This window comes from Anguilla anguilla, chromosome 7, assembly GCF_013347855.1.
Source record: "Anguilla anguilla isolate fAngAng1 chromosome 7, fAngAng1.pri, whole genome shotgun sequence".
Classification (NCBI taxonomy): domain Eukaryota; kingdom Metazoa; phylum Chordata; class Actinopteri; order Anguilliformes; family Anguillidae; genus Anguilla; species Anguilla anguilla.
This window is the reverse complement of record NC_049207.1, coordinates 16,338,442-16,365,435: the sequence shown is the minus strand read 5'-3', so window position 1 is coordinate 16,365,435 and position 26,994 is coordinate 16,338,442. Positions and strand designations below refer to the sequence as shown.

At 47.2% G+C, this 26,994-nt stretch overlaps 2 protein-coding genes across 2 annotated transcripts; one reads left to right on the top strand and one right to left on the bottom strand.

The window, feature by feature from the left end:
- Positions 1-67: 67 nt before the first annotated feature.
- On the top strand, positions 68-2,819 carry arl1 (ADP-ribosylation factor-like 1). Its single transcript, XM_035424902.1, has 6 exons — positions 68-223; positions 944-1,081; positions 1,341-1,422; positions 1,676-1,787; positions 1,968-2,146; positions 2,298-2,819. The coding sequence occupies exons 1-6, from the start codon at positions 220-222 to the stop codon at positions 2,326-2,328; spliced, it is 546 nt and encodes a 181-aa protein (XP_035280793.1). The 5' UTR covers positions 68-219; the 3' UTR covers positions 2,329-2,819.
- A 141-nt stretch (positions 2,820-2,960) lies between these two features.
- On the bottom strand, positions 2,961-26,944 carry utp20 (UTP20 small subunit processome component). Its single transcript, XM_035424899.1, has 62 exons — positions 26,728-26,944; positions 26,338-26,418; positions 26,108-26,174; positions 25,845-25,977; positions 25,402-25,590; positions 24,901-24,982; positions 24,627-24,764; positions 24,123-24,278; positions 23,809-23,958; positions 23,471-23,605; positions 23,275-23,352; positions 22,932-23,110; positions 22,484-22,621; positions 22,300-22,388; positions 22,076-22,181; positions 21,696-21,846; positions 21,419-21,481; positions 20,760-20,918; positions 20,471-20,547; positions 20,249-20,328; positions 19,875-20,145; positions 19,542-19,730; positions 19,250-19,340; positions 18,794-18,879; positions 18,500-18,625; positions 17,988-18,154; positions 17,457-17,665; positions 17,133-17,276; positions 16,874-16,953; positions 16,508-16,743; positions 15,965-16,109; positions 15,493-15,580; positions 15,270-15,413; positions 14,907-14,960; positions 14,650-14,802; positions 14,261-14,416; positions 13,981-14,121; positions 13,747-13,884; positions 13,054-13,193; positions 12,872-12,960; positions 12,488-12,780; positions 12,195-12,334; positions 11,940-12,096; positions 10,807-10,905; positions 10,332-10,499; positions 10,000-10,166; positions 9,631-9,778; positions 8,978-9,094; positions 8,688-8,858; positions 8,377-8,508; positions 8,155-8,265; positions 7,907-7,986; positions 7,618-7,687; positions 7,334-7,516; positions 6,934-7,065; positions 5,930-6,062; positions 5,467-5,654; positions 4,861-4,932; positions 4,092-4,322; positions 3,811-3,937; positions 3,506-3,651; positions 2,961-3,352 (listed from the first exon to the last, which is right to left on the bottom strand). The coding sequence occupies exons 1-62, from the start codon at positions 26,770-26,772 to the stop codon at positions 3,197-3,199; spliced, it is 8,364 nt and encodes a 2,787-aa protein (XP_035280790.1). The 5' UTR covers positions 26,773-26,944; the 3' UTR covers positions 2,961-3,196.
- Between the last annotated feature and the right edge of the window lie 50 nt (positions 26,945-26,994).

The window sequence follows — 26,994 nt, the reverse complement described above, 5'->3', positions numbered from 1 at the left end:
ATACAAAATAATAGTCAAATTATTTGCACCTAATTATAACATTTCTAAATTATAATTTCAAGTTTGGTGTCTTCATTGAATCTTAGAGTTGCATACTCACAGATACATTCCTGAATTAGGTGACACGTCATTCAGACCACGCACACTACATCCAGCGACGCCAGCAACCAGAAGAGCAAGCCTACCGCCCGTGGAATCGGTTAGCATTCGCCAACAAATATGGGTACGTTAAAATAACCTTATTGAATTGTGTTTGCGTGCTATTGGTACTAAAGGCGTATCTCTATATACAATTTTCAGAAAGATACGCATGTTTTGGTTCGCTAGTTTTTGATAAATCAGATGAACTGGGTAGACGCTGGCTAGCTTAGCTTCCCCACTAACATAGATGGGATGTCCGTGGAACTGGCCTGCTACCACAAAGTGTATGTGGCCGTCAACAACAACATGAAATGGCCACATGCATACTTGATGCCTGAAATTAGTTTGTTAACCTTGTAGGTCAGTGACCTGGTGAAGTCCTCAGGAGTCGTGTATGTTGTTAGCTGTATAGCTACTTGTGCAAACCCTTTGGTTATTATTACTGTAGCTGCCATGCTAAACATTGTCACTCTCGCCCGGCCTGCTATACCAGGAATGAGTGGTAAATGTGGTAAATTCGACAGCGTTGTTAACAAACAGCATGGCACTGACGGGTGTATTTAAAATTAGTCAGTTTTCTAGGTTAAAAACTTACACATTTGTCCCTGAATGTTCCAGTAAATTACGTTACAGGGATTTAGCAGTCGCTCTGTTACACACCTTTTTCCTTGTCACTTTACATTAGAGTTAGAGTAAGTACAGTGGAATGTAGTGCGTTCTACTCGGATGCAATTCTATGTCCTACCTAACCAGTGCTAAAACTGGATAAACGTCTCTCACCACCCTTAACCTGTTTCTACAGGCGGATTCTTCTCCAGTCTCTTCTCTGGCCTGTTTGGCACCAGAGAGATGAGGATTCTTATCCTAGGATTGGATGGTGCCGGGAAGACCACCATTCTGTATAGGCTGCAAGTTGGAGAAGTCGTCACCACTATTCCCAGTGTGTACTGCTTTCGTCACCATTCCAACTCTGACACTTCTCCAAGTAGACCCTTCAAAGTTAGGAAGTGTTTCTATATTAGGAAGGGGTTGGCTCCTTTATTAACTCCCAAGCTACGTACTATAATTAGTTTAATATGTTTTTTTATTGCAAAAGTATTTGTTCTGAATCAGTAAAATGAATGGCAAGATGTTTACATAACGGAATCAGCAAGTTCAGTATATCATGTTTAATCCAATGACATTTTTTACATCTTCAGCTATTGGCTTCAATGTGGAAACCGTGACTTACAAGAATCTTAAATTTCAAGTGTGGGATCTGGGAGGACAGACCAGTATAAGGTACAGATTTGTTCACATTTATATGAGAAGACTGATCAGGCATATGTTTTGCTATACATATACTGTGAGTTCTGTTTAAATCTACTTTGCAGTCATATAACATTGTGCTTCAAACCACAGTGTGGTTAAAGCTTTATAGTGGACTGTCCTGATTAGAGGAGACTTCCGGAACAAAGTTGTGATGGCTGATTTTTTTTTGTAATTACATTTTTCAATTTGGTAATGTAGTCTCCTGACTTCCTCTTTCCTTCAGACCATATTGGCGTTGTTACTACTCCAACACAGATGCAGTGATCTATGTGGTGGACAGCAGTGACAGGGACAGGATGGGAATCTCAAAGTCTGAGCTGGTAGCCATGTTGGAGGTGAGGCTTGTGAAGATTGTGTTTGTGATATGTCTAGGCAAGTTCATGCCAATCATTGGGGTAGGGATACTCTGCATCTGTGATGGTAGGGCTTGCAGTGAGCTTTGTTTAAGTTGAAAGCATGGCTAGTGGACCTGTGGTTGTAGCTTGCTGAGTGCTGGTCCTGCTTGCTGTGTGCAGGAGGAAGAGCTGAAGAAAGCCATCCTAGTAGTGTTCGCCAACAAGCAGGATATGGAGCAGGCCATGACTCCCACGGAAGTGGCCAACTCCCTTGGGCTGCCTGCACTCAAGGACAGGAAGTGGCAGATCTTCAAAACATCAGCCACCAAAGGCACAGGGCTGGATGAGGCTATGGAATGGTGAGTGGAACAATGGCAGATAAGGAGGGGAGGTAAAAATGTAAACCTGAAACTTGCCTTAACATTCGTGTTCCATGGTATATCTACGCAGCTATAAAGTCAAGCCCTCTGTGGCCCGTTATTAAATTTGTGGTTCTCTGTCTCCTTCCAGGTTGGTGGAATCCCTCAAGAGCAGACAGTAATGACACCCGTTACCCCCGTGTAAATACTCCTGTTCGAGAGCCTCTTCAGTCTCACGGCCATACCCTCTGATGCAGACAACTCTCCTCCCCATAATCCCCCCCGGGCAGGGGATGGACTGCTGGAGGAAGTAGCAGTGGCTTCTCGCATTTTGAGGGTCACCTGCTGACGGCCAAGATGGTGGAAAGATGAAATGGAAAGACTTGTGTATGAACTTCTGGTCAGGCTGTTGCTGCAGGCCATGGTGTTTGAATTCATGTTTTGGTATTGATTCACACATACAGGCTGGGTTTTGGGTTATGTTGGGGTACATTTGAGTTATTTTTCTTGCCTTTAGAGTACTCAAACTTTAGTATGGCCAGGTCTTCAGCGACAGGGACAGTTACTGTTTGTGATAACTTGTTTGTTGCATATTTATTTGAGCTGAAATCAGTTGCCTCTATAAAAAAGTAGATGTATTCACAATTCGCACTGAAATAAATCATGTACTGTATCAGTGTTGTTTTCTAATTCCAGTACGGTCTAACTGGGAAGTATATACACTGTGTCCACTAGGTGGCACAGCTCATTGCTTTTGGAATTTCAGCACATAATCAAGTTTTTGTAAGTTAGTTTAGTGAAAATCTCACAGGTTTTGTTTCCTTGGAAGCAAAATCTTTATTTTCTTGACCTCAAAGCTCTTGAAGGTATTTATACAAAAGTGATTTCTTTGCAATAAAAATGTGTACATTTAACTGCACATCCAGTAGTTTCTCAAACATGCACTGTTCAAGATTATAAATGCTTCCTCAAAAGCTGAAACTGATGACGTAAGTCATCAGCAGTAGACTGTACAGTCAGGTGATGTCATCAACTGTAGACAGGGCCATCTCACTGCACCATGGCCAGGTCCTTCAGGCCATGGCTACGCTGTTTTTTGGCTTTGTATCCCGGACGCAGAAATTCGATCTTTCTCTTCTTGGCTTCAATTTTGTTTTTATGCTTCTTCAATTTCTTTTTGGCTGCGATGTCAGGATTAGCAACAGCCTGTATAGATGACAGGAGGAAAAGAGTGGGAAAATGTCCGTTGGAACTGGGTGGAAAGCACAGCCGAACAGCAGCCCAGTAGAGGTAGCAGACAACAGCTTTTTATGAGTATGGCAGTAACACTGTCTCCTTTGCCCCAAGGCCTGTCCTTACCTGCATGGCCTTGTGTCTCTTGCGCATGGCTCTCCTCTGTGTGGCCTCCTTCTGCACGGCAGCAAAAGCCAGTGAGAAGCTCTCTAGTCCCACCTGCTTCTTCAGCAAGTCCATCAGCTCCTGGGACAGGTTCTTCAGAGTGGGGTCTAGGGACCGACCACAGAGCACAGTCACATTATGGTTATGACATGACCAAAGAAATCACTTGCAGATTAACCACCAACCAGAACATGGTCAAGGAAACGGCAGTGTGATTTGGCAAGTTTTTTTCACTGTAGATGAAAGGGTGGCAGCGAGATGCTTACCCTGATCAGCATAGGTGCTGTCCAGCTCCCTGAAGAGTGGGGCAATGATGGTGGTCAGGTATGGTTGGAGGTGGTCTTTCCCCAGATGCACAGCCATGGCACCCAGGAACTTAAACACACACGTCCTCTGGGGAAATGGTTAAGACACAAAAAATGTATAAATATTAGTCACTGCAGAAAGCGGTCTTCCGCCAGCTTGAGCGCACATCAGTGGCCTTGTATATCAGAATGAGCGTTCACTGTTGTGTGTGGGTGTGTGTGCATGTGCGAGCGTGCGTCACCTTCAGTGGCACTTTGGGCGTATCTGCTGCCTCCCTCTTCGCCAGTACAGACAGCTTCTTCATCACCCACAGTAAGGATGGAGGTCGTTCATTCTCTTCCTCCTTCTCATCGTCCTCAGCCTCCTTCTGTTCATCCTCCTCTTCATCAACCTGCTCTAGGGTCTCTGTTGATTCTGACTCCGGTGATATCAGGTAAATCACTTTGGCCACAAACAGCAGGTTCTTTATCACCTGATAACGGCAAAGCTCCATTAGTGACTGGGGAGGAAACTAACAAATGACCACACAGATGGCTGTTGTTCTACATGCAAATAAAGGCATTATAGGCAGTTTATACCCAGCATCTGCCCAACAGCAGAGATGATTCTCATGAATAAACCCTAACAGAAAGAGGATTATATTTCCAGAACACTCATTGCCTTTAGGGCCTTTAGTTTCCATGGTAACAGGACAGAGACTATTTTGAAAGGTCTGCTCATGGTCCAGGCTCCCCTCAGGATATATAAATGTAGGAGGAGCCTCCAACCTGTGTCATACTAAACGCTGAGGCAACATCTGGTCTGCGGCTTGCCAACATTAAAGCAACATCTGGCCTGCATTTTGTTAACCATGAAACAATATAAGCCTGTGTGTCACAGTAATGTGGAAACAATTTCCAGGCTGTGTAAGGCTAATGCTGAAACAAATGCCAAGCTTTCCAAAGACAAAGCTCGCACAAATGTCTGGCACAAGTCGTGGTGGTACTGAATAAAGTCCCAGGTTGTCCTACCTGCTCGCCCAGAGATGTATCCAGGAACTTGGATTGAAGCTGACTGCAGAATGATAAGACCAGCTCTCTCATCTGGGAACAGGAAGCAGGTAGGGGAGGATGAGAGGGTTATACCTCTGATAAGCACCCATCAACACAGCGATTCATATTACAGGACACAGCATGGAGGAAGAGGGTGCCCTTTGTCCTGAAAAACTCTGAAGACAAAAGCCCAGTGTACTGTGGAGTTATGAGACCCACTGGGCCTGGATCCAACAGAGCAACATTATCCCACTGAATACAACGGCCCAGTGTCCTGTACAGCGCTAGTGATGCCCAGAGACAGGAACAGAACTGGGCACTCTGCCAGGCCATTTAATATCATCATTCTCCTGGAGGCACAGGAGAAACCGGTTGGTAGGCCTACTTTTCACAAATACAGGTCCAAACAACATTCCAGCTACTGCACACCATTTTTGGCTGGAAGTGACATTCTGAAAACACGTAAAAGCTCAAACAGCAAGTTCCTCCTTTCTTATTAAATGCAACCTTTCAAATATCCCCCACCCCCGTCTTAAACCCCACTCTTCTCTCTAAACCTCTTCTAGGAGTGGAATGTTAACTCACTTTCTTGTCCAGGTCAGTGACTAGGTACTTGGTGGCCACTGGCACGTTTGCCGTGATGTCACCCTGCAGACCCCTCCACTGGGCGACCAGCTCCTCTGGCTTGTGGGCGGCGAACATCTGGCCGAACACCTGGGAGGCCGTCAGCCACACCCAGGAATGAGGGTGCCGCAGGTGAGCGTTTGTGTGGTCTAAGGAACAGGAGAGAATCGAGAGTTCCTCCCCATCAGTGTCATGAACCGATACCATGAAAGAGATTGCTGTTAAATCTGAGGCAGATTACTTTTGTGCCATTTCCGGGGCAGAAGTAGATAAAGTGTGCAATTGATTCAATTCAAATTTTTTTGAAAAGTGGAGAGTAGACCATGTATTATCTGCTATGTGATGCAACACTCAGAAAGGTGTGAATTAGACAACCTGTGAGTTTATGGTCTGTGTAAATGCCCGACTCTTAATGCAGACATACTCCAGATTTGGGTAAGTGTCTCCGCTGGTTTACTGAGCTGGAGGAAGCCACACTCCTTGATGAGTTTGGTGATCAGCGTCAGGAAGCTGAAGAGCAGTCTGTCAACGGCTTTTTCCTCTTCCTCCTCCTCTATCTGTCAGAGGGAGAAAAGCAGCTCATATCGCTGTACCCCAGCCTTGCGACCTTTACCCCAGATCTAAATCCCTCACCCTGTGACCCTACACACCTAACCTGCACCATAACCCTGTGACATGGCACCCTAACCCTGTGACCCTGCACCCTAAACTCTTACGCTACAACCTAAACTGTACCCAAACACTGCAACCCTGCAGCCTAAGCTGTACCCAAGCCTTCTCACCCTGCAACTTAAACTGCACCCTACCCTGTTACCCTACGCCCTAGCCCTATGTACCCTAAAAGACAGGTAGAGAAAGAAAGAGATCATATCTGCTAGGCTGAAGTCTGCTGTTATCATTGTTATAATTTAAGTGCATGCTGGTTTTTGTTTCAGCAACAGCTGCAATCCCAGAATTTTAACAAGCTGTTCCTTAATTAGGTGCTTATCATGTCTAGAAGGATTATTTACCCGCTTAAAGCCACATTATGTCAGAAATAGCTAAGCATTCCATGAAGAATAACAGTCTCATGTTCATTTTGTGCTTATTATGCTATATTGCGAACAATTACGTAAAAAGAGGTAACAAAATAATTCAACTGATCAATTGGTTTAAGCGTGGACACACGACCATTAAAACTAAACATCTGGTAGATTATGAAAAATTCATAGACAAAGCAAATGATTCAAAGACAAACCTGCATTGTGTTAATACCTTTAAGGTGTTCATAAGACTAAGGTCAGAAACCACGGATTTAATTTTCCAATAAATTTCTGCAATCTGCAGATTACTCTACCGCAAGGTCAGTTCTTTAGAGGATCAATGTAGTGTGTTAATGCTTTTGCTAGTATATCACAATTTTGAATGTGGTCTCAGGGAAGGTCTCACATCTTCGTAGTTGGACGGGTGCATTTCTTTCTCAATCAGGGGCAGCAGGGTGTCAAGGCGACAGGCAAACCCCTCCCCCTGCACTTCCACAAAAAGCCCGCACACCTGAGCTCCCAGCCGACGGTGGGACACCTGCAAGGGCAAAGAGGACAGAGGTCTCACTGGTCACAGGGTGCCATTTCTGTTCAGGATTTTAAGTGCCACTCAATGGGCTCCTGGACCTACTTTCATGCTGTACATAAAAGGGTCAGAGCCCACAGGTTCCAGCTCTACTAACAAGGGTCAAAGGTCATCCTGCCTTGTTTAAACACACTCAGGACAAAGCTGTCCCAATCCACACACATGGGTCAGAGGGTCACTGTTATCTGTCCTGGGCCAGCTGATGACTAGGTGAAAGTACCTTCTCATTGGACAGCCAGGTGCTGACCAGGGTGAACATGGTATTCTGGTGGTCCAAGCTCAGTTTGCTCAACAGCGATTTGATTGCCAGAGCCGCCATTTTCTTACAGCACGACGAGTCATCATTCACCATGACCAGGGCCAGCGGGACAAAGAACAGCCCACAGTACTGCTGCAGATGATCCTGGGAGACGACAAAGGCGACATGACTCATCATACACACGCGCGCAAGCACACAAACACGCAAACATGCACACACACACACCATAAACACTGTCACGATACCTGAGGGAAAGTCTGGAAAATGTAGGCCATCATCTCAAGAGCCGACTCTCTGCCAGTGTCATATTCATAACTGAGAGAAAGAGGGATAGAAAGGGAAGATGTTTCATTGGCTTGAGTGATCACAGAACTATCCACAGCCAGAGCTGCACGTCCTGTTACAGACAAGTGTAATGAACCCAGCTTATTGCTGCAGCTTCTTCCCAAACCATGTTTCAGAAGGCCAGGTGACGCACACCTGTTTCCCAGAAGTACGTATCCAAATCAGCTCACCTTTCATTCATTCACCTACCTGAGCTGTGCAACTATGAAGTCCAGGTGTGCCCTCAACTTTTTCCCCAGGGGATAATCCAGGAGGTACTTAAGGTAAATCTGTTCAAAAGAGATATTACAGGCTCCCATCACAAACGCACTGCACTGTGACAGACCACATCCTGGGGCACTGCAAGCCAGACAGCTTCATAATAACCCAGAGTTGTGTTATAAAACATAGCACCCACACACCGCACCCCAACAAAGGCACTGGAGTTGCTTACTGACCTGTCTGCACTGGACCCTGATCTGCCCATTTTGACCAGTGATTGACAGCTTGGCCACTTTCTTCAACACATCCTCCATTTCTGGAACCACCAGTTTCCTCGACAATATAGCCTGTAGGACAGGAGGGGAGATAGTTATTCAATACAGGCCGGGAGGATCATGTAAATACAACATAGCAAACATGGAGAGAGGAGGGGGCCGAGAGTGCGTTTAGGGTGCTACCTTGAGCAGGCCGAAGGCTGTGGCTTGGCGGGACTGGTCGTAGATGTCTTCCTCAGCGTACCCCAGCAGAACTTGCAACTGCTTGTCAGAGATCTGGTGAGTCTTCATACTCTTCACCAGGATGGTGATAGACTAGCAGACAGGGAAGAAAGAGGATTTCAGTCTGGTGCATACTAGTAGGCACAAATACAGAGATGACCTGACTGAGACACAGAAAGTAAGAGTTGTAAATACTGTCAGAGGGACATCTTGGAATTCTGATGTATCGGTAGATATGCGAGTAATGACAGAATTCCTGGTGTGTGTGGTACCTTGAAGCAGTTGAGGACAAGGTTGAAGTTTTCTCCGCGAGCAGCTCCGGCCTTGGCGTAGTCTTTGAGCAGCAGGAAGAGCTGCCGTGTGAGCTTCTCAGCGCTGCTCTCCACCGCAGGAAGAGGAAACTTCAGAATCCAGGACAGAGACTGCAGAGCCTCAGTGATTACCTGGTACAGAGTGCAGCACGTTACTCACACACACACACACACACATATATACACAGAGGACAGTTACTCGCTCACACACGCATGCATACATAGACAACAGGGACCTGGATGAGACTCACCTTCACGTGCATAGAGAAGAGACAGTCTAACAGTAGTGAGACAAACGGGTCCAGCATCTCCAGAACAGACGCATCTGACGAATTAACCTTTGACCTCTTCAGACTCATGTGCAACAGCTGTAGGGAAGAAGACAGGTTAGTCCTGTTCAGCAGGGTTGTGGTGGTGGTGGGGGGTGTTTCAGGCACTCCCCATGCACCACTCTCATGCACTAGTCTCCATTCTGAAATATGTTATTTGGTTCATCAGAAGACTACCCCATAGCTTAGTGGTGCATGGTCTAATACGGTCCAAGGCCGAATAAGGTAATTAGCGGCAGGACTATTAGCGGCTAGCTTGTTCTGCCCGGTGGGTTTTAGTCAGCCAGGGTTCTTAGGGTTATCACTGCATTAGTATCTCCCAAAGATGGGCCTAGAAACTGAAAGGTACTGGTTATCATCACTGAGAGAAAAAGCTCTTCTCAGATTGGAGCTTGGCTCTCCTGTGGTACCATGCAGCCCACACAGTCAAAAATGCTGGATCACAGGCGAATGCATCAGAGACACGCATAAGCTTTAGCTGCAGTGCGTTTTAAGTGGGTGTTCTTGGAACAGCAGTGACTCAAGAGGCCTGAGCCTGACAGTCAAACAATGTGAGTGGTGCAGCATGGCATTACCCTGAGCCCAGTGTCCACCAGGATGTGCATGTTGGTGCGGCTGCTGACTGGCGCTTTATTCCCGCCCCTTTTAGGCGTCGGTGGCAGGAGGAGGCAGCTGGCCGGGGGCAGCCGGGGGTCCGGGGGGGGCTTCACAGACCCCTTCTCCCTACAAGAAGAAAGCTGTTACACTCTACACTCCAAAATAGCCTGGTATCTCACTGACCAGACACTTTATATGTCACTGAATAGTATGACAGCGTATCCATATGTGTGTGTGCGAAGATGTGTCTCGGTATATGCACATGCAAGCGCAGGTGTGTGTGTGTGTGTGTGTGTGTGTGTGTGTGTGTGTGTATGCATCAGTGCATGTCCACGCATGCATCATACTTGTTTTTCTGGGTGAGAAGCGGAAGGCTCTCGCTGACCAGCCCGTGGCTGAGCAGCAGAATGGACCGATTGTCCATACTCTTGTTGAGCAGAAGTCCAGACACAATTCGCCGCAGCACCGCATGGACCCTCCGAGAAACCTTCAGACTGGCCGTGGTCTCCAGAATCTACAGGAGACAAGGAGCGGCGACTTCAAACACAAAGAGCAATGAAATACAGTTAAAGCGGGGGGCGGAGGAGGGAGAATGAAGGTATAGGGAGAAGTGCTTAAATACAAAACATTGCATTTTGGGCCGCACCTCGGATAAAATGTAATGCATAGCTCCTCCTACCTCTTTGAGTGGCAGGATGAGTTGGGTGACATGCTCCCGCCCGGCAAACTGAGCCAACAGCTCGTACGAGTCCATACTTTTGCTGCTTCGCGCTTCCATGACCTTGGAAATGATTCCTTTCACTTCCTTCTCCTCGGCAACGGAGCCAAACAACTCGTTGTTGAAGATCTGGGACAGGTGCGGATAGAAAATTTGCTGTCATTCAACTAGTCTCAAAAGTCATGTTTTCAGCCTTTTTAGACCAGTTGAATGATACAACTGTCAACTGACACAACAAATGGCACAACTGTCAACTGACACAAAATATCAATATTTCATTCAACCACATCACGTTCTCTAAGCTGCAATCTCTCATAATTATACTTGTCCATAAACCATAAACGTATTGTCTACTTAATATAGTTATGACATTAACTAAAGGATGTTCAAAAATGAGAGTGATTGATCCTGCAGAAAAGTCAGAAGAGCTCTTGACCTCCAGCAGCAGGTCCATACAGGGGTCCAGGTCTCCGCTTTTCATGGAGGGGCACAGGGCAGACAGAAGCTGGTAGACAGTGAAGGTCAACACGTGGACCTGCAGGACATAGATCATGTCATTACTGCTCCTCCTGTAGTGGGGGGAATGCACTTCTCGATAATTGTATCTTTAATGACGCAGAATGATATGAGGAACTGCATGTCTGTATCCTGTACTTGATTGTGTGCAAACGCACACACACGCACGCAGTGGCACACGCACACAGTGGCATGTGCTGTCCATACGTAGTGACTTTTATACCCCCACCCTCAACACTAACTGAAACCGTTAATCTCCATTCCTTTGTGTTTCCGGGTCTGCTTATGTGAACTGGACACATCAGGCAAATTCACAATTCAGTCCATTCATAAATTCTTCTCTGGGTAACTTTGATTATCATATAATGATTACTCTTATTAATTGTGCTTTGAAGGCTGCAGTTTTATTTTCTCTATGATTAGTGCGGACAAATGTTAGATGTCACATAAGAATGTGCTATGTCTGTTTGGGAGGTCCTTAGATTAGCTGACCCTCCGAAGGTCAGGGCAACACAGATAAATCAACACTGGGTCTACTGGAGTGAGTTACAGGGCCCAGTGATGAGGCTGTGACATAATTTACAGCATGTCATGGACATCTGCATGTGTTTTACTGTATATAAGGAGATACTGACACACTGGATTCTCTGAACATGTCTGCTTGGCTGCTGATCAGTTTGCATTAACCCTTTAAAGTGTAAGATCACAAACATGCGATAAGAACGTTCTTAACTGAACATTCTAATGCTGATAAATTATAGAAATTATATTTATTTTTCATGTTCAATGCGTTCATAAAACAACAACCAAATTCCAGCACAAAACTAGCCCAAGCCAGAGTTAGTGAACTTACGGTTGTCTGCAGTCATTGTAATGTACAAAACACAATTTGGCGTGAATGCCATGAATGTGACACCACCATACTAGTCTCTTACTTTTCATACACTACTGCATATTCTATCCTCGAGTCGCTATTTCCCTATAGAACTACACATCCCAAAATTCACTTCAAGTCACATACACACATCCTCAGAAAAACACACTGCATTTCACCTGGTATCCCTTGACCAGGACACTCTTCATCTCCTTCAGCAGGTACTGCAAGTAGCGAAAGCCCAGCGTCTCTATGATTCTGATCAGGGTGTTCCGTGCCACATCTCGAATCTCCTGGAACCGATTCCTCAGGAGAACACACACTTTCAACAGGATACTGCCAACACACACACACACACGCAGATGATACTGTTAGTGCATATAAACAGAATGAGCTCCCTTTTCTGAAGCACACTGCACATAAACCCGGCTCACCCCGGAAGGTTGGCCTCCATGACCTCCTGCGGAAGAGTCTGCATGAGGCGGACCATGGCGAAGGCAATGGGAACCCTCACCACCTCTTCCTCCTTCACTTCCTTGGACTTCACCAGCTTGTGCTCCTCATCCCTTTTTACCTGCAAGCCACAGTAAAAAAAAAAAGTAATAATAACAATAATTGGTATAACTGCCTGCTCACTGCAGCATTGAGTGAACTGACACTACAGCTTATTTGGCGTGACATCACTTCGAGCTAGGGAGATGACAACATCAGAGTGCGCAGTGCTGACCTTGGCAGTGAGGCACTTCTGAAGTTTGGGCAGAACGCTCCCAGTGACGGTTTGATGGATGGAAGTGATCAGAGACTCCAGTTCCTCTCTGCTCTGAGGAAGACCACTGGGAACCTTCCCCACTGCCTCGCCCGAAGGCACCGCCTCCTCCAGCGAGGCCGATTTGGATTCGTCAGGCCTCTCCGTGGCGTGCGGCACCGGCTCTTTGTCCACTGTTTCTCCAGCCTCTTCACCGTCACTCTCCACCATCTCCACGGCCTCCTCCTCTTCCTCGCCTTCCTCTTCCATGGCAGCTGTTGGAGGGGGAGCCGGAGCAGAAGTGAGTCACATGACAGCAGACAGACAAACAGCCCTCCTTCATCTCTTACTCTGCTGCTCACTCACTCTCGGTCTCTCGACTCTTCATCGCCTCCAGCTCTCTCCCCAGGGTTTCCCGGTCAAAGTGGAACGCCTCCAGCACCGTTACCAGCAGGCTGCAAGACAAAGCCGATCAACACACACCATCCACGCACATGCAGCCACACACCCATGCCTAAGGAAGCACAGAGCTTCTTATTCCAACATACCTGACAGCCAGTTTCTGGTCAGCCTGTCCAGTCTGTAGCACGTGCACAAAGTACTTGAGGTAATACAGGTACCTGGACCAGGTGAGACACCTGCACACGGACCCAATCACCTCCACTGAGGCCGAGGTCATATTTTCATGCTGCAGGGAAACACGTTAGAGATTAACATTACACAGTGAGTTTACAAATACAAAAACATAGAGTTCATGTCTCATACGCACAATGCTAGGCTAGCTGCAACAATGATTTAAATAAATTTAACAATGATGGAAATTCAACGACTTGAACTATTAACATAAATGAACGCACACGGTGCTAGACAATCACACACTGCCTTTTTTGGAGAAGACTTCATACCTAGCAACATCATAAAAATCTATGTTAAAATGAATGATATACCACATCCTCTAATCATTTCCACACAACTGTTTTCGTAGATAAGAATGACGCGTTTGCACCACTAAGTTACGTGCCATATCAATGTTAGATAGACAGCTGATTTATCTAAAGAGCTTTATGTCATTTCTGTTAGTGGGAAGGTGATAGCTAAGATGCATCAAGCCTTGTTCAAGTCTGCATGAGATCTGAGAATAGTTAGACATGTATTCTGCCAACATACATTCCACACAGGCCTGTCAACACCTCGCCCAAGACACAGCACCTACAGAAACACTCAAAGAAACCAAGCCCTACCTTCAGCATCTTCTCGCTGAACAGAGCTGTCATGGCGTAAGGCATAATGTAGTTCTGCAGCGACTTTGGGGACATCACAACCGTTCCCTCAGTCAGCTGCTTGGCCAACTTCCGCAGGGCACGCCCCCTTCTGTGGATCTGTGGAAGCCATACAGAATGTTCCAGAATGTTGTCTCAGGTCTCCTTTCTAAGCCAAAGGCTCTGCTAGGTGACCCGGAAGTGCTTGGCGTGTACCTGGATGTGCTTCATGTGCTCAAAGAAGTCAGACTCAGGGTCGTTATAGTCAGTGAGCTGCACCAGGTCTCGGAACTCCGGACGAGAGGGGAAGGCCCGAGTCAGACAGGAGAGGACCGTGGTGTAGTCCTGCTGGACGGTCTAAGGAGGAGAGAAGCCGACAGAGAGACAGTGAACAGGGGCAAGGAAAGACACAATGCAAATACAGAAAGACAGAATAGAAACTATAAGATACATGGACATTAATGCAAAGTGTATATAAATGCAGAACATGGCGTACCTCCGTTTTGCTGCCGAGGCCTCTCCGTACTGCGTCCAGCAAGGTGCGCTGTACGATTTCTCTGTACTCCTCCTCGGTGTGCTCCACTGACGCCAGCCGTGTGACGATAGCTGCCAGGCATGAGTTGGCACTATCAGCCAAGGACATGTCCCCAATCTGCAGGAAGGAACCACAAGGAAACCAACCTTAGTGACCACAAGACTTCCTTCACCTACCTCACAACCTGCAAGAAGAGAGTCACCATCTACCAAACTTCAGCAGGTGAGTCTCTCTCACCACTTAGCTTAGGGAGATCAGTACATCTTCTAACTTCAAAGAGACCAGTTATCCTCCACCCACTGACTGAGACCAGTCTCTCTACTCTACCCGAGTGAAACAGGGAGGCTCACCTCAAAAGAGTGGAAGCAGTTGTGCATGATGGTGTGCAGGTAGTTCATGTCCAGGGCCTCCATCTCTCTGATGCGCTGCGTTGCGCCCTGGAAGGCCGTCAGACGCACGTCGAAGTGGATCTCATCCAGGTGGCGGCTGTCGAAGGCGTTGAGCTGGGAGCGGGGGAGAGCGTGGGATTATGGGATTGTAAAGGCTGGACACCGGAGCAGCAGAACTGCTGCAGAAAGAGAGAGAGAGACTCATGGAGGAACCCTACCTGCGCGGCCACATCCGTGATGTACTTCAGTCCGCCGTCTAGGTCTGATAACGTCTGCGGAAAAAGGAAAATGCGTCGTGAAATTGTGCATTTGCCCATAGTGTGTGAAAAAGGGGGTGAGGAAAGGGGGAGGGTCTACGGAGGTGGGGGCAGGGCTGGGGGAGGGTCAACAGGAGTGGGGGCAGGGCTGGTGTAGGGTCGGGGGGGGGGGGGGGGGGTCTACAGGGGTGGGGGCAAGGTTGGGGGAGGGTCTATGGGGGGGGGGTCTATGGGGGTGGAGGCAGGGCAGGGCTGGTGGAGGGTCTATGGGGGCGGAGGCAGGGCTGGTGGAGGGGCAGGGAGAGCGAGGACTGTAGGACTCACCTGAAAGGTGACGCACAGGGCCTGCCGAGGCAGCTTGCTGTGGATGCTGGAGAAGAGTCGGCTCAAGGGCCTGAGGAAGGAGGTGGGGTCTGCGCAGCGGCGAAGCAGGTTCTGAACCGTCTCCAGGATGTCGAGCAGCGTCTCCTGCAGGAGCACAGAGACGATGACCACCCCTGCGTGCCACCAGCACCACACTGTGGGCACGCGGAACAGACCGACTCACCTGTGCGGTTTGGGGTCTGTGGAGGTGTGGCAGCAGGAGGCTGATCAACGTGGAGCTCTGCTCCTTATCACTCACAAATCTGCTGATCCTGCAACATAAAAGGTTAATGTTTCTGATCGGCACGGAAAAACTACTGATCCTGGAAGAGATGATGTTCTCAATCATTATCACTATTTCACACAGTATACAGAGATAAAAATACATTCAGTTCAAGTTAAACACAGGGAGAAGGAACATAACAGAACCATAAAACTTAATTATACATAAGTGGATTATTAAGTGTTCAGTCTGAAGCACAGGAGTGAATTTGTGCAATCAAATAAGAATGGCGTGAACCTTTAGTGTGCTGAAAGTGCAGAGTGAAGGTCACTGGTGAGACTAATGAGACCGATGTGAGACTGCAGTGTGAGGGTCCAGTCTGTGGAGAGACTGACACCAGACAGCAGTGAGACAGTCAGATGTTGGCGCTTACTTTGAGAGGATGTTCAGCTCCTTGTTCACTTGAGCTCTGAACTTCTTTTTCTTGATACGGTCGGAGTTGCGGACAACCCCGCCGAGGTACTGCAGCAGCGTGGAGATGTGTGGGAGGAGGAGCTTTGAACCCAGGGTCAGAGCATCTGCAAAGACACAGGGGAACTGATGGATTACAGAGCTTACAGAAGACTCAAAGTTTGAAAAATATTTGACAAACTCACACCACAAGGTAAATTTCTAAAATAGTTTCTCTTTCATTCTTGACAATCTCATTGCAGGGAAAATGATCAGAAAACACTAAAACATACTCATCTTGTCTTTACATCAGCTATATCTATATATATTTTTGTATGGTTAAGAACAGTTGGATGTTGTCTCTCAATATTCTCATAAATACCACCCATCAGTGTTGAGTGGCAGTAGCAAAAGCAAAAATTGTGTGCAGGCTCTGATTTAGCACCAGACCCTGATGCAGACTGCAGTTGCTGCACTCAGTAACACTGCTTCAGAGTGACGCCCCCTAGTGTGCTGTGCTCAGTACCTGCAGGGATTTCACACCCGTCGCCCGGCTCTGGAACCACAACGCCGTTTACGGTCAGCTCGGCCTCCCTCTCCGTGGGCAGGAAGTCCGGAGTGGTCACCAGGCTTTCTGCGATGTCCATCACCATGGCAACGGTTGCCGGGGAAACATTTTTGGCGGCAAGCAGGGCGAAGACGTTGAGCAGCACGTCATACTCCAGGTGGCCAGGCCTCTGCTTTCCCAGCAGAGGAAAATACCTGAGACACGAACGGGAAAAACCTCAGGTGTGAAACGAATTCCCGCTTGTCACGGCCTTATTCTGAAGTCATTTGACCCGCTGCAGTCAGCTCAGCGCTTCCACCTCTTCAGTCAGCCAGGCGAGCTCACCTGGCATTCCTGCTCCACACGCGGATCAGTTTGAGCAGGGGGGTGGGGGCGTAGGGGCTCTCTGTGGGGAGGCGGCACACCTGGGGAGGGACACACACACAGACACAGACACAAACACACACAGAGCAACAGCATTAAACCTTGATGGCGACGTGCAATCCAAACTAGACATAGTAGTTAACACATGGAACGTTCTGGATATTCTAAGCAGATTCAGTGGGAAATGAGGGCCTTCTCCCAACACGCATGGGCTCAGCACCTGAGGCCAGACCACAGCCTGAAACACGGCATCCAGCTCATCAGCACTGAAGCTGTACGACTCAAAGCCGTCGAAGAAGTCGTTGATCCGCAGGATTCCCAGGCGCCTCAGGTTCTTCAGAGGACTGATGCAGCCTGCTTTCAACTGAGCAGGAAATAAACACATGGCACAGAGCGTAAACATTTACTGTGAGAACACACCTGTACAGACAACATGCATATCTCTGTAAACACAGTTCTGGACAGGTAACGCACAAAGACCTATAAACAAACACTTAAACAGGTAACATATACGCACGCACGAACGCACACACGCAGCGCATACCTGGTCTCTCTGATCCAGGATGGTGCAGACTGAGGCGGTGACACACAGCAGGATCTGCAGCACCTTTGGCAGGTACTGGTGGATCAGGTGACCCAGCTTTTGGATGACCACGTCCAGGAGGTTAAACAGACTGTGCTGTCGCCCCAGAGGAAGGACTGCAGAGAGGTCCGTCTGCTCCACCGCCCGCTGGACCGCCTCCACACACGTACCTGCGAGACAAAAACAATAAATGAAGATCATTCACACTTCATAGGTATATGCCACGTGGGTGAAGAGTTCTTTCTTTCCTTAAAAATTACGTTTATTCAAGTTTGTTATTGGTTATTTACCATTTCAGAATATGCTTTGTGCATTGGAAATGTGAGCATACTCTGGGAAGAAAAAGAGAGTGAGAGCTAGAGAGAGAGGAAGAGAAAGAGCTAGAGAAAGAGAGAGTGAGAGAATGAACTAGAGAAAGAAAAACAGATAGACAGAGAGAGAGAGAGAGATAGACTCAGACTACATATGGGTAGTGGGCAGGTCCAAGGGTACCGTGACTGTGCTGATGGACGGGCTCCAGCAGCAGGTCGATGAACATGCCGAGCTCCTCAGGCAGACAGCCAGCCAGAAAGCGCAGCACTATGGAGAAGCGGGTGGTGGTGCTGGCCTTGCCCTGAGACTTACTGCCAGTCCGGCTGCGCATGCGCCCGTATAGGATCCTGCAAGGGGCGAAATCACAACCATGGCGACACCGAAACAACGTCACAACAATGATCCAGAGGACAATGACCTCACAAGAGCAGTCTGAGATGTCATAAAACCAAAGGGAGAGAATTATAACAGCAACGTAGACAAAACACAAGACTACAGATAAACACATACATACTGGTCTTTCTCACAAAGTACTTTACAATAAATGACTTTGTGTAATTTCCTACTATCCAGGTGATTAATTTAGTTAACATTTTTATACAGCGTTCGCTGACACAGCTATATAAAATATATTCACTATGATAAATGGGAAGCTGGTTTCTCTCTTTCTCTCTCGGAGGCCCTGGTCTCACCTCATTAGCACAGGGATGAGATCGGGTCTGTGTGAAGCTTCCACAGCGGACCCTTCCTCAGAAATGTTGAAGTGGACGATCTCCTCTTTAAAGTGCTTATCATCCAGAAGCCGCTGTAAATTTTCCCTGCGGAAGCAAATCAACGAAACACTATGACGAAACAGTAGGTTACCCTTACATTGCAGATGTAGACGCAGAAGAAGTTCCCATGGTGTCTTTGCATAAATCTGGATGGGGAAAAAAGTACAGAGAGAGAGAAGGTGTAGAGAGGGAAGAGGACTGTAAAAGTCATACTTGTAGGGGAGGACGTGGGGGTGCTTGTAAGTCAGCTCACATTCCAGTGCCATCTTCTGGATCTCCTGGTCCTGATGGCACAGCAACTGGACATTCAAAGAGAAAAGCATGAGTAGGGTTGCAAAATCCCAGGAATTTTCAGTTTCACTATAGAAATTAATTGGATGCAGCAGGCATATATTAGAATAGGAATTAATGTTTTTTTAAAATTAATTCTCTTCCTCCTGTTATACATACGAGTGCCTCAGACACCTGGGAAGTAAGCTCTCATTTTTCAAAGGTTTTATCAGAGTGATTTAGGTGTCCATGTTATCAGTACATGCACACTCAACTACTTGCTGTATCCACAAACTTTTGAAGAGCAAAAAGATTTGTGAGATTTACTGTTCCAGTTGCTCACCATTTCAATCAGTCAAATAATTATCGGTTCTCTAGAAAGTATGTAAATGAACTTACCTGTGTGTATAGCTGATGCAGGTTGGGTTCCAGATACAGAGAACGGGGGTTGGTGAATTTGGAGAACACTTTCAGGTGAGCAATAAGTTGCCTGAGAGTCAACAGAAATGACATGGTCAGAACCTCACTTTTGAGTCAGCTTGACTGATTAATGCAGGAACCGTTGTAAAGTACAGATACATTTGGGTGTAGAACATTACATTAGAAAACTGTTGTGGGTTCCGTACTTCTCCCACAATCCTCAGGTTTACAAACAGGAAGCTATAGTATGAAGAACAGGAAGCTTCTTTACTTGGCTGCTGCTCTCCTTGGTGTCTTTCTCCCAGCCTGTTTGGACACCTCTGCTGGCTCCTTCTCCTCCTCTTCCTCCCTGGGTTCCAGCTCTCCCTCCCCAGACTTCTCGGTTTCTGTGGAGGTGCCACCCATCTTTCTAAGGCTCTGGGTGGGAGCCACCATCAGGTCCGCTGGGTAGAACTCCTTACTGTCAATCACCAAAGGTGGGGAAGAGGGCAGAGAAAAGCATGGCAGTCATGTACTGAATGGGCCAGGACCACGGTGGAGAAGTTACTCCTAGGACCGAGCGAACCTCCGGTCATGGAGGAGCGAAAGCACTGTCCAGACTCACCTGATGAAGCGCAGGAGCAGCGGGCTCAGTTCGCGGCTGCGCGGTTCCACCCGGTCGGGAAATTTGACCATGGCCTTCCACAGCAGGAAGCGGAAGTTTGTGAAGTCTGTGCGGTCGTTGGGGCTGGAGGCCTGGTCCAGCTGCTCCAGGAACAGAACCCCCAAGTCCCCGCTCTGGACCACGTCTATGTCAGGAGCGGCAGTCTGCGTTGCTTTCTCTTCGTCTTCATCATCATCATCATCATCATCATCATCCTCACGAAGCTCCTTCTCTGAGGGGCACAATCGAAGAACACTGAGGAACTGCCTGCATGCAGACGTGCGCAGAACGCATGAACCACGTGCAGAAGTATGCATATGCTGTGCCACGCTAACCTGCTAGAACAGCCACCATTTCAAGGTTTTCATGGAAGACCTTCCAGAAGTCTTTATTTTCCATTCCATTTGCGTGGGTCCTGAGGAAAGAGGAAACACACTTCACACATGCTCAGTGTTGAGAAAGAGGAGCAGGCATGAGGAATGATAAAGAGCAGGTGGCATTAGGAGGGAAGTCAAAGGGAAAGAGAGGAGAAGTAAGATGCTAAAGTAGGTACTCACACCACAAGCTCAATAACTGGGTCCCAGAGGGGGCTGAAATTTATGAACAGCATTCCAATCAGGTAACGTAGGGGCACCTGAGAGAGAATATACTGTTAATAAGGAAACAGATAGCAAACATTGTACTCAAGCACTGTACCCACATTACAGGCATTCGCATATGACTCCGTTCATGTATGTGAGTGTGCTTGTACCTGCTGGACAGCCTGGTGCGGTACGTGCACGCGTGTCCACGTATGTGCATTTATACGCGTGCATGCCTGTAAGAGCATGCGTGAGCGCGGCCTACCTGCTGGAACGGCCCCCGGGGCAGGGCAGGCTGCACCAGGTCGTGTCGCAGCTTTCTCAGGTGCAGCAGCTTCTCCCTGTAGTCGTGCAGCGTGGCTGGAACGAGCTCTGCCTGCAGACACAGCCTGAACACCGACTGCATCTCCACACTCTCCTCACCCTGGAATCAACAGCACCAGTCAGGCCCAGCGCCACTGGAATTTACACTCTCTGTGAACCTGAATACTGTGACCAAGGGAGCATTTTAGTTTTTGGCCATATCAGACCCATTAGACCTAATCAGAAAGGACCTCTTGACCTCACGGGCTAAAGATAAAAGATGTGAGCTCGTGTGACATCACCAGAGACGGTCAGATTGGATTACACACAGTATGTCTGGAACCACTCAGCTGAGGGGTAGCAGGTCCAGTTAAACCACTTGTCAGTGGAGAGACATGTTCCACAATCTGGAGCCAATTGGTGACTCTGGTTGGCAGCCCGGCAAGGCTGTACATATTTAGCCACAGCTTTGCACAACAGCAGAGTGAAGAGGCAGCAGTTGGCTCAGCGTGTTTGGGGGAGGCACATGCTATTCTTACCATAACTGACAGAGGAGGCAGAGTTGCGGGAAGGGCTAACAAATGATTTCATGTTATCAGAAAAGTGGTTTAAAAATCTTACCTCAGTTTGTTTGGGAATGTCCGCCTCAAAGTGAGTCAGTATTCTCAGAGTTAGGAGTCGAATCTGCGTCAAGACAAACGCCCAAATCACGTCAACAGAAAACAAGCTGACTGTTGTTACACCACAACATCCTCCCACCTTACTTACAACACACAATTATATAATCACAACACACCTGACCACATATTTAGCCTAAACACACCACATCATACACCATAGCTTCAAACACTCTAGCACACCCAACTGACCAATTCCATGAGATATTTCACTCAGGTACCTTAGAGACATTGGAGGAGAGGTTAGCGTGCAGCATCTGGTGCAACTCCAGCATTGCATCATGGGAGAGGTGGGCAGAGCAACCATTCAGTGAAAGTCTTGTGAAGTATAGGTCACCCAGCAGCAGAGCAGAGAGGTCTGTGGGGAACTTCCTGCAGTAGATACAGGATACAGTTACTTTATCCCAAACATATCACTATGCCCCCACCTCAAACGCCACAAACACAGTAAGCCTGTAGCAAATTCACACATTCAACCAAAAATGATGACCCAACACACATCAGCATGTTTCTGTACCCATTTTGACCACAGCACATTATAAGAAAGATGACCAGATTTCTAGGACCATGGAATGAAGACAGGAGATGCCTGAGCTCTTACTGGATAATACTCCGGACCCACTCCACCGGAACCAGGGCCAGAACCTCAGCAGACTCTTTGAAGCTGAGCAGGGTGCTGAGGGCCTGTCTGGCCACAAAGAGGCCCCCTGTGGAACAAAAACAGACCAGCAATGACATACATTTACACGCATAAGTAAAGTTAGGATAAACTACAGGAACCATAAACTGATCCAGAATGGAGGAAAAGGAGACCATAGTACTGACCCTTTCCCAAAACTCCAGCCTCCACGTTGTCTAACAGGCGACCGATGAGCGCCGTTACCATGGGAATAACGCTGCCTGACTCCAGAGGCCTGAAAAACAGGAGCGAGAGAGTGAAAGCCTGTGACGAGGCAACACGGGGGACACGGGGGAAACAAGCCAAGCTGTAAACGCCAGTGTAACCCACCTGATGTGCGGCAGAACCACTAGGGCTGCCCAGAGGTGAGAGAGGTCTCCGAAGGCCTCCTCCTTTGGGCGGTCGAGAAGCGACAGTACATACAGAGGCACAGACACAGGCCGTTTAGCCTCTGTAGAGTCAGACATCCTGGAGGCGAAATATTACATTTTAGCCATTTAGCATATGCTCTTATCCAAAGCGATTAACACAGCTTAGATTTCACATACAATCCATGTGTACATCTGGACATCAACTGAAGCAATTCAGGTTCAGTACCTTACTCGAGGGTAGGGCATCAAAACCAGTTCATAAGATCCCTGCAGAAGCTTTGGTGTTTCATACAGATCCAATGCATTGTAATAACTGTATATGAACAGTGCTATTCCTACACCAAATAAGACTTACAAGGTGAAACCCATGAAACACAGGACAAGGCCTTAGACCTGGTGAGACTCACATGGGGAGTTGGCCGGTGAAGACCAAGGGGTACTTCTCAAAGGCCAGGGAGCCGTCGGAGGGCGGTTCAGCTTTGGCCAGGATCAGACTGGTGAGGAGTTCCAGGGCCAGTTGGCGGGTCACAGGGTCCTCACTCCCAAACATGTGCTCCAGATACTGCAACAGACTGGGCAGCAGGAGCTGGGGAGGAGAGACATTTGGCTTTTAAAGCTTTTTTATTGACCCACTGAAGGCATTCATTTCAGGAAAAGACAAAAGCATGATGTATCAACTACCCACCCAATCAAACATGATTAAATGGGCTGACCCCTTCCTACCATGTTTGATGCCTTCTCTGCACTTACCTGTTCAAACTGCTTCATGCCAAACATCTCCTTCGCAAAGGGCAGGATGATGTCCTGGTCTCTTCCAATTCTGAAGATCTGAAAGGGGAAGAAGACCATAAGAACTGAGGATCCATATATATATATATAAGAATCTAAAAAAAAAAAGCAGTTGCCTAAAGCCGACAACAAGTCAATCCCTGTGCCAAGCACATACCTTGGTAAGCAGCCCCTGAATCAGAACATCAGGCATAGACACGTTCTCTCCAAGCAGCAGTGATGATGTCACCTGGAGCAGTAACTGTTGACAGGATGATGAAAGCTGGGGGGCCTGGATCAGCTTGATCAAGGTCTGGATGGATGGGGGGGCGAGGGGGGGGTCAAACGTTAAACATTAACCATCAGCAATTTCTGGATATTAAGGACTGACAATTTCACCAAGCACACAGACATGTAACACCCACCTAAAAAACAAACATGTAATGCCCACCTCACTTGCATAAACACTCGCAGGGAGGGGAGCGGGCCCTCCACACTCACTCGGGTTGCGCTCACCTCACACACAGACTCTGGCCGGGTGACCTTGGCTCCGCCTCTGTGCTCCGCCAGTGTGTGGTAGATGTTCAGGAGCCTCTCCATGTGTTCAGAAACCTGGCCGCCCTCGCTTCCGGACTCAAGCTTCTGCAGCACCTCCACCAAGCAGTTCTGTAAAGTGGCACCACCCACAGGACAGTGAATTCATAGGTCGTCAGAGTAAAACAGCAGCACAGAGCCCTCCCTCATCTCATCATACTGCTCTTGAGACCCCTCCTTCAGCTGTAGACCTGCCGACTGACCCCTCCCCTACTTAAACGAGACTCCTCCCTCACCTCTAGACACTCCCACAGCAACAGCAAGTGTTCCTTGTGGATGTGATCGGCTGCTGCTTCTGCCATGTGATCCAGAGCTTCTCCAACAGCTGTCCAGGGCAGAGAGACGCCACCTTCACCTGAAGGGCCCAGCTTCCGCATGGCCACTGGAAGAGCCTGAAAAAGAGACAGGGGAGAGGGACATTGAGAGAGAGTAAGCGAGTGTAAGTAACAAACAAGCAACAGTGGTTTCATTTCTGCGCTGAGATGATACAGTAAAACCACAACCAGCAAACATAGAGAGGAAAAGCTGAAAATAAACTTCCTGGTATTTATTCAAGATGGAATTGACAACAGTCATAGCAGTGTCCTCTTGTAAGTCAAAGAGTTGCATAATAAGTATGATGCAGTAAGAAAATTTGTGGGTATTAATTACTTTTAGCCTTAGTGGACAACAATGATTGTGCTGTGCTATGGACATAGGAAAACACCACTCTCTCATAACTATAAAAACTGTACTTTCACCTTGTGGGCGCATGAGTGGAACATGTTGCGGACCCCTTTGCACATCTGGAATAGAAGCTGTCCCACACCTTCTGCTTTTTGGGAGTGATCAGCCAGGTCCTGGAACATGCAGGTGAAGAGTTCATCCAGATCAGGCACCTGAAACACACAGGAAAGAAACCAAACATGAAAAAGGGTTAAGCATTGTCATGTTAAACTTACACACACACACACACATACACTGAGACCCAAGAACCCCCACCCACCCTCAGAACAGCAAATACAGATGCCTTACCTTCCTCATCAAAAATGCAAAACTTTCTGCAGCAAAGTTACGTATGTGGTCTTTCTTGTGAGCCAGGAGAGTGCTGTATAAACTGTGAAATGCAAAGTCAATGTCAGGCATTAGAAGTAATAGTTTATAGTAATATAGTAATAGTAATAGTTTCAAGTCTACATACCTTAAAGAGGCCTAAACTTTGAAATTGACAGACCTCATAACAAATACCATTTCCCTTAAACTTAAAATTTTCTTGCAAGCAAAGAAGTCATATAGAAGGATACCATATCAAACTTATAACATGACATTATAATCACTTAGCAGTTGTTTATATCCAGAGCAACATACAGAAGTAGGGGACATCAGTGCTAGTTTCAGGAATACAGAAGTGTGATATCACCAAAAATGAAGATATGGCCCATATATGATCAATAACTACTGTCAACCTAGCGAACAACATTACACTATGTAATGCGCTCATCAATAAAAAATAAACAGGGGGTTCCGCATCCTCACCAGTACATCTGACTCATGTCCTTGACCATAAGCCTCCACAGGTACTTGTACAAGTACGAGAGGCAGGTGAAGGCCCACTCCAGCAGCTCTGTGTCCTGGGTCTCCAGCATGGAGGTGATGATGAGGAAGAAGTCCTGGAAGTGAGGGTAGAAATCGACCTGGAGATCCCGGGCCAGCTGCACCACCAGGCTTAAAGGAAGAATGACAAGCAAGGTAAGCAAGAAAGGGACATACGGGGGTCTTATTTTCGGTGCAGTGATCTCAGGCTGTGGCCGAAACACAGTGGTGAGGACACAGACACTCAATGTGTACAAGTCCCATTTTATATTTTCAGAAGAGTGAACAAGACCTTGGAGCTTATCAGAAAATGGATCCTATTAGGATGAATGACTGTTCATTAGTTGTAAGTCCTCCCCATCCCCATCTAAACAAATCATACTCACTCCAGCAGGGGCTGGTAAGCCAGGCTGTCCCGCACCCTGAGGTGGGTCTTGAGACTCTCTACTATGGACTGCTGGTGGAACACGAGCAGGTTGAAGGACTGACTCTTGTGGATCACTTCTTTCAAAAAGGCGGCTGCAAAACAAATAATTTGATGTAAATGACCTGACATCTTTTGGCATTCACAGCTATCAAAAGTGACTGGGAGACGTGTTCAGATTAGACGTTCAACATTGGTAAAGTAAGAGGCATGCATTCGACTTACTAAAATGGTCTGTCAAATTCAAATCCCTCCATTTCGTCAGTCCTTCAAAAAAATATGTTTCTACCACCTAAGGATGAGAAAACATTGTCAAAAACATAATGCAATGACAGCATGAAGACGTCAATGCAGCAACATCTTTCTTATAAAGACCTGTATCAGAATTAATTTGAAATGTTGTCAAATCCAGTAAGCAAACTATACGTCAAGTTTCGTTCACATCTGCAACTTACTTCATCGTAACTGCCCGTTCTGTCGATGCGATGGATAACATCGATATTCACATTGGCAAGCCGTTCAGAGAACGTAAGAAACTGTAAAACAGTAAGGAAACAAACCCCACGATGGTTACATTGCAAATAATAAAGCAGAATCACTTAAAACATCCGTAAATTGCTTGCTAGTTAGCCAACAACTTTCTCACTCACTCGCCTTCACTATAGCGAAACCTAGTTACTCAAATGAAACGCTAACCTCATTTTGTTTAGCAAACGCTAGCTAGCAAGCCAAATCGCAGAACCGTGTTGGTCAGCACCACCAGCATAACGTTAAGTCACATTATTCTAAACACCATCTCCTTTTAACCACAGCAACAGTTAGGAGCAAATCCTGCTAGCACTTACCCTGAAGGTGTTTTCAGATTTATGGTAAGACGATTTGGTCTTCATTTTACAATTCGGTAAATGTTCTCTTTCCGATTATTCTATAACGTTATCAGAAATGATATACTGCTGCCAGATATTTGAAAAAGCGGGTGTCGCTAAGTTTTCATCGATGTTTACACACAAGCATGTCTCTAACGGGGCGCCGCCATGATGAATGAAGCATCATGGGAATGTGCGGTTTTAGCCACGTGTTAGCAAAATTTTGTGTCACAGATAGGCTACTGC

What these genes read in the sequence shown, in the direction of transcription:
- arl1 (XM_035424902.1), top strand. An exon ending in GGAGGACAGACCAGTATAAG is followed by an intron (nt 1,423 to 1,675) that starts GTACAGATTTGT and finishes TCTTTCCTTCAG; the next exon opens with ACCATATTGGCGTTGTTACT. An exon ending in CTGGATGAGGCTATGGAATG is followed by an intron (nt 2,147 to 2,297) that starts GTGAGTGGAACA and finishes GTCTCCTTCCAG; the next exon opens with GTTGGTGGAATCCCTCAAGA.
- utp20 (XM_035424899.1), bottom strand. Translation starts at nt 26,772, where the DNA reads ATGAAGACCAAATCGTCTTACCATAAATCTGAAAACACCTTCAGG. An exon ending in TTCACCGGCCAACTCCCCAT is followed by an intron (nt 22,622 to 22,931) that starts GTGAGTCTCACC and finishes TTTCGCCTCCAG; the next exon opens with GATGTCTGACTCTACAGAGG. An exon ending in TCACTGACCTGGACAAGAAA is followed by an intron (nt 4,933 to 5,466) that starts GTGAGTTAACAT and finishes TCCTGTTCCCAG; the next exon opens with ATGAGAGAGCTGGTCTTATC.